This window comes from Terrapene carolina, unplaced genomic scaffold (assembly GCF_002925995.2).
Source record: "Terrapene carolina triunguis isolate 2854851 unplaced genomic scaffold, T_m_triunguis-2.0 Scaffold93, whole genome shotgun sequence".
Lineage (NCBI taxonomy): Eukaryota > Metazoa > Chordata > Testudines > Emydidae > Terrapene > Terrapene triunguis.
In genome coordinates this window covers 25,331,876-25,339,030 of record NW_020664444.1, presented here as the reverse complement: position 1 = coordinate 25,339,030, position 7,155 = coordinate 25,331,876, and the positions used below count along the sequence as shown (strand labels likewise).

Below are 7,155 nucleotides of genomic sequence, written 5' to 3'. Positions count from 1 at the left end.
CAACTGCATAACAGCAATGACACACTGCGAGCAGCATCAATTCAGGGCAACTATTGCACTTGGGCAGCTGAAATCGTCTAACCTTCAGCTTTTGTACCTGATGGCTCTAGTGGATTGAGTATCGGATTGGAATCCAAGGGAACCTGAGTTCTCGGTTTCGCTCTTCCACCGACTCACAGGATAAGTCACTTACCTGCTCTCTGCCTCAGTTTCCACATGCACATAATTGGGACAATTATACCAGCCTACCTCACCGGGTGGGGTGAGGATTAGTCAGTATTTGTTTGCATAGAGGCCTGAACACAAACTGCTCTCAATATACCAAGCATTGTGATTAGTTATTACTACCCCCTCTGTGTGATCGTCGCCTGTAAAATTGGGCTGAGCACATGACATGAGTGTCACACCTTGAGATTATGCACCAATGAGCATTCATTGCAGCCATACAGGAACAGAGGTGACTCTAACCTTTCTTGCGCACAAAGTAGCAATAGGAGTCTCTAGCCACAACCATCCAGTCTGGAATGCACCTCAGCAATCATGGGTGAAGAGTGTTGGCTAATGATGTCCACATACGCTACAGGTAGCGATACTGACATCTAATTTCCTAACTGCAGGTAAATTCAAGGCTGAATTTTGTCCCCTCCTAACCCCCCACCCCCGATTGTGGCAATATCCCTCAGTGTAAGCTCTGAGGGAGGCTCCTGCTTACGTTTAAATAAATGACAAGACTCCCAGACTAGATAGTGCCACACTTGCTGTAATTAAAGTCTTTGTTATATTGCAAATGGAACACACTTCGGCTCCTGAGTTCCATACACATCAAAGGTGGCTTGGGTAGGCCAAGTCATTGGGGCAAACGATTACTAGATCCATTGCACACCCAGGAGGGTTCTTGCTATTGCTGACCTAGCTTTGTTGTTTTGGCAAGAAAGGATAGTCTAGCGATTACAGCACTGGGCTGGGGCCCTGGAGATCTAGGGTCAGTTCATCTCTGCCACAGACTCCCTGTGTGACCCTTGGCAAGTCACTTAATCACAGAATGCCTCAGCTCCCGATTTATGTATCGGGGATAGCAGTATTTCCCTACCTGACCGGGACATTAAGGTAAAGTAATTGTTTGAGAGCTGCTCAGACTATGGCGATAGGGGCCAGATACATAAATAGATTTTTTGTGTGCTGAAGAAAACTACTTTTTTCCAACAGCAAATTTCAAAAGCTTGCAAGAAGTGCTCATCACTTGGTCCAATAGAAAACATTAAATTGATTAATGTAATAATGCAGCATGTTGGTGTAACTGCTCACTGCGAAAAAGAACTGAAAACTTGCACAGCGATAGGGGACTGTTCTAAAGCCAGAAGAGTCTATTACGATCACCTCTTAGTCCAACCTCCTGCACAGAACAGGCCAGGGATTTCACCCAGTGATTGCTGCCATTAGCCCAACAACGGGTGGTTTGACTAGAGCATCCTTAAAAAAAACAAAAAACAACACAATACAGATATCCAACCATGAGTTAAAGCATCCAAGTGATGGAGAATAACCACATCCCTTGGTAATTTGTTCCAGTGAATGATTACACCCATAGTTAAAAACGTGCACCTTAAATTAACCCTCTTGAAAGGGCTGATAGTTCAACACAACATTTGCTGAGAAGGGAAACTTTTTGTTCCAGTGACACATTAGATTTTCATCTAGGTTTTGACAAGCAACAGCTCAGTGGATTTTTGAAAGTAACATGCTATGGGGAGGTTTTGTTTTAGTTATCACAAAAAATATCAGTTATTTCTCTCTCCCTTTTATCCTTTCAGCAAATGACAGAGGTGATTTCAGAGAGAATTTCCTCGCTTATCAAATGAGCAGCTCTAATGACACAGCTTCACTCCATGAAGTTTCCTATAAGAACTCTATAACTAACACTAGCTGGAATCCATTCGCATGCTAAAGAAACCCAATATTGAACAGGAACACAGTGTATTTCTTTCTTAGAATTTAGAAGTTGGAATGTACATACTTGGTCGTGACTCATTTGATGAATCAGGCTCAGTTTCATTACAGAGTTAATGAAAACAAACAGCTCTTTATTATAAATAATAATAATAATAAATAATAATAATGAAAGTTGCCCTCCAAGAACACTTTACAAACATTCACTGATTAGTTCTGACAACATCCCTGTGAGGTAGGTAAGTGCATATTGTTCTTATTTTACAGATGGGGAAACAGAGGCAGAGAGATTAGGTGGCTGGGCCCATGCTACAGGGTTATTAGTCTCATAATGGGGATTAGAACTCAGGCATTCCTAGCACCCAGCCCTGTGCTCTGAACATACAACCTTGCCTGTTTTGTCACCACATAGGCTCCAAAATTCCTTTTAAAATTAAGAGAGTATTGTCTCTATCATCAAATATAATGGGAGTTTAGTGGAGTTTCTCATATAAAGAAGCTATCATCTTAAGGACACTCTAATCTTTTATCTCAATGCAAGTTCAAAGAGCCAGGACTGTGAATTCTGGGAGCAGGCTTACCACGGAAAGTCCTTAACTGAGCACTGAGGGCTGACTCTTACTTGTGGCTGAATTTTCCTTTGTGCTACCATTTCTAGGCAAACTGGAGAGATGCCTTGCGAAAAGAGAGAGGTAATGATTCCTATGACCGTGTATGAAACTAACTCAGAGCCCTATGCACCAAAAGGTAGGTGGGCTTGGTTGTGGAAGTTTCAGAAAGTGTTCTTGATGGTTAATGCTGTAAGTGGACGGCTCCCAATGTGGAATGAACCTAGCTCACAAAAGGCCTAACTCTGCGATGTCCTGGGTGATAGGAAGTGCCAATGCCTATTATATCAAACCCAGGGTCTTCTCTGGATTGTAACACGATGTGCCACTTGACTGACCTTTTCTCAACATCTCCTGCTGCCCAGAGTTCCCTGCCCTAGATTAGCAGTTTTGCTGCTGGATTGTATACCTTGGAATAATACACCCTCAGTGCTGCCTCAGAGAGAAGGCATTCACTCTTGAAGTGCTGTCTTTTCAATGCAATGGCTGTCAGGAGAGGCTAGCAGCGAAGGGAATGAGGATTAACTGGAGACCCCCAGGGGCTTCAGTACTGGGTCCTGGTGTGGCATCTTCCTGACAAACTGTGCACCCATCATAGGAACATAGACATATGGGGTATTATGTATCCCATAGGCCTCTGCACATTGGAGCATAATACATAGGGTCCTGAGTTGGGGCAGGAGCAGAGAAGGCTGGAAGGCCAGACAGGGACATTAATAACAGACATTACTGCGCAGCAAGCTAGCGTACTGTAGATTCACACCCTGTCTTGCTGCACAGTAAGGCCCTGTTTAGGCAAGCCCCAAGTCTCCTGCTCAGCTGTAGGTGTACGTAGAGGGAGTGGTCAGGGAGTTGGATAGATCAGGTTTGGTTTTATTCAGAAGACAGTTTGCTGAAGCTCTCTTCTACTTTTCTGTCCCCTCCATAGCTGGAGCATGCTTCATGCTTTCCTCCCACACATTGTGCTTACCAACGAAGCCAAAAAGTCCTTTAGATCACATCCTTATTCTCCTGGTCTAGTCACTGTTATGGCGCAATCAGCATAGGCACGGCTCACTACAGAAGCTATAGCCCCTGTAAGCTCTTTCCACAGCTCAATGACATTCCGCCAATCAGGGACTTGAACTCCCCTTCCACACGAGGATATGGAGGATTCTGGCAGTAGGTTCAGTGACATTTCCTAGCATTATTCCTATCATCAAAGCGCGGGCCGTCGAGTGGCTGATTCAGCACCGGGTGGCCACAGAAGGGATGCAGGACACTTATAGGAAAATTGAATCACAACCTTAAACTAGACAGACTTTGCCCCAAATTCTGTGCTGCAGCTGCTTTATGCTACCCCATAAGCAGAGATTGGCCCTAGAGCTGGCATATCTGGCATCAGTGGGATCATCTCAGTGTGGAGGAACCTTCCAGTGGCATAGAACAACCACAGTGGCTCCTGTCCCTACCCCTGGGGAGCAGCCCAGCACACAGCTGGCCCGGGATCAGGGAAATGTGAAGGTAAGCTTTGAACACCTTTGTATTCCCCATCCTGAACTGGGCTGTCTGCTTCTCAGCTGCAGCCCAGGCGTGGCCATATGTCCTTGTGCTAGATGGAGTTTGAAAACCTTGTGCTCTTTCTACTCCTCCTTCCTTCCCTCTGCCCAGTACTGCTGTTTGGTATTGTGGCAGGCTAGTTCCAGGAAGGCTAATGCTTGTTGGCCAGTGTAGGACCTTGCTCCTGAGCAGGACCAGTGCAGTCAATGGACTGGCTAGGGATCAGAGATCCACAGTATGACACACTATGCCTGTGGACCTACACACCTTACCTGTTGGAAGTGATGGAAACAAGAAGTAACACAGGGACAGTAACCGCCCCTTGTTCCACTAGTCGTAAGAAGGCTGGCCAGTATTTGGTCCAATAAATCATCAGTTCAACTGGGCCAGCAAACCTACAGTGGTGGACAGTCCAACTGCTTTGTACTCTTGTATGGTTTTGAGTGGTAGGTCTGCTGAGGTCGAGTTCACCTCAAACAGGGGATGATTTGGTCATGACCTACAAGTACTTACCTGCAGGAGAGATTTCCGATAGTAGGCGACTCTTTAAAGGCACAACGAGGTCCAATGGTTGAAAGCTGAAGCGAGACAAATTCAGACTAGGAATGAAGCACACACTTTTTAAGCAGTACAGGTGATTAACCCCTGGAACAACTTAGCTAGGGATATGGTGGATTTTCCATCACTTGAAAGGCATCCAGTTGTGATTTAAAGACTTGTAAAAGCTAGGCTATAGCTCAAACAGAAGTGATAGTGAAATTACTGGGGGAGGTTCTCTGGCTTATGTTCTGCTGCCAGAGGTCAGACTAGATACAATGGGCCCTTCTGGTCTTACAATCTATTAATCAAACTGGCCCCGAGTGGCTTCACTCAGTTGTAATTGGTTCAATATCTTGCATTACATTCTAGCCACGATAGGACTATTGTGAGCTACAGTACAGCGACACCTCTTCAAGCAGCTACTGTTCAAGATTCCAAATAGGTGTCTAGGAGGAAGTGGCTTGTGCACCATTGTATGGTTTTATTCCATTTTTCTCATTACAGAGGATTGTTGTTGTCCTTCTGCCCCGCCGTATTCATGCCACGAATCATCAGCCCCTGCTGGTAAGTACTGGGAATGCTTGTTCCTGAAGGTGCCCAGAGCTCTGGCATATGAACCCCGGCCTTCAGAACAACTCCTGTAGATTTTACAATGGGAGAGGGGGACTTTGATCCACGTGGGTCTAGGAGGAGAAGAACTCATCCCCTAAAAGTTACAGGGAAACCCACATAACTCTGTCCCCGTCACTCCTTTTCCACACAAGCCACTCCCATGAGCAAACCCCACTCTGGATGCATGGATTCACACCTCTCCATGTGTCACTCTGAACAAGAAGATGCCAAGCAAACTTCAGTCAGTTTGGACTCAACCAAGGTTAAACCTTTGAGTTTAATAGATTTTGAACAAAACAGGCAGATGAGATGGTCTTATTCATATGCAGCTACAGAAATGAATGGGGGGAAGTGGCAAGGGAAGACATCAGTGAAGCATAATGGTTCTGTTCTGATTCTCATTTTACTTCTCATTTCTTCCTAGAAACAATCTATGTGGTGTCTCAGCCTCCAATCATTGTAGCAGGAATCTTTACAAGCAAGCCAGCAGGAACAATATGTCCAAGCTGTCGCCAACCCATTACCACAGAGATTGTCTACAGAATGGGTAGACTGACTTTCCTCCTAAGCGCCGCCATGTGTTGTGTTGGGTGAGCATTGAGTTTATTTTGGAGATTCTTTATAGCACAATGTTTAAAAGGTTATTTCCACCCCAATATATAGTTATAGCAGGGGCTTAGCTGCTAATGCCTGCATAGTTAAGTCCCTCTCTTCCTAGATTGGTACGGACTCCCCAGTGACCAAACAGTGTGAGTGCAGTCCCATATACACTGTATGATCTTATTAGGATGTACTCAGTGTGGTTGTGTGGGATGCAAGTCATAGCTGAATTTAAATTATGTCGTTAACTCCTCATTAGCCAAACAAACAGAATTCGTACAGCCCTGTCCACCTTCCTGCCAACATTTCTGAACCACATAATGTCTCAACATGTTCTCATGCAGCTCCCAGAATAGTGGGTAATATCTCCAAGCTTGCTTGAGGTCACATGATAACCCCTGTGAGCATCTAAGCAAGGGCCATGTAACCTCTACCCCAACAGTAAACACTGCACCCACTTTAAGCCTCTTTCATGTTGAGCTGTTCCCATTATCACAGGCCAGGCCAGCCTGCGTCATGCCAGCTAGATTATCTCCTGGTGGAATGCTTCAAAACCACATTCTCTCAGGAGTGTTCCTCACACTAGCTAGAGAATATTCTCTCTGCAAAGTGTTTTACATCCATACCACTGAGACAAAAATGCTCTTTGTACCAATAGAAGAGCCAGGGTAGAAGTGCACGATGAAGCTATCAAAACTGAAACGCTCATGCTGAAAGTAGAGAGTGACCTGAAGTCAGCAGCAAGATGAGAAATAAGCCCTAACATGTTGGTTAACACCTTTATGTACATTTCTTATATCCCATTCTGCTCTAGGTGCAATATGGGATGCTGCCTTATCCCTTTCTTCATGAAAAGGTTCAAGGACGTAGACCATTATTGCCCATGCTGCCGGTTTCATATCTACAGATACAATAGGCTATAGAAAGCCAAGCCAAGCCACGCCATGGAGACTTTCAAGGCCAATTCACTTTGTTTTGCTATTGATGTAAGAACTCATAAATGAATCGCTTTCTGTGAAATATGCAAAGGTAGGCCCCAGTCCTGCAATGAATTCCTCAGAGATCTCAACATCAGGACATTAGATCGTTGCACTGAGTTTTGAAAACACCTTTAGAAATAGTTTCATGTCAATGTGCCACACAAGTTTTATTTCATCGCTTGGATATTGTTACCTTAAGCTGTGATCTGACTGGTGCATAATTATTTTGGTGCTATTGTACCTATTTTTAAATCCCCAGATGGAACATGGATGGGATGTAACCTCTTCCATCCTCACTCATGCTTCTAAACCCTCCACTTATTAGAAAG

At 44.7% G+C, this 7,155-nt stretch overlaps 1 protein-coding gene across 1 annotated transcript; it reads left to right on the top strand.

The window, feature by feature from the left end:
• The first annotated feature begins 2,618 nt into the window (after window positions 1-2,618).
• LOC112102655 (cell death-inducing p53-target protein 1-like) lies at window positions 2,619-6,769 on the top strand. The gene is made up of 4 exons (XM_024194051.2): window positions 2,619-2,694; window positions 5,139-5,198; window positions 5,671-5,836; window positions 6,661-6,769. The coding sequence occupies exons 1-4, from the start codon at window positions 2,619-2,621 to the stop codon at window positions 6,767-6,769; spliced, it is 411 nt and encodes a 136-aa protein (XP_024049819.1).
• Window positions 6,770-7,155: the final 386 nt, after the last annotated feature.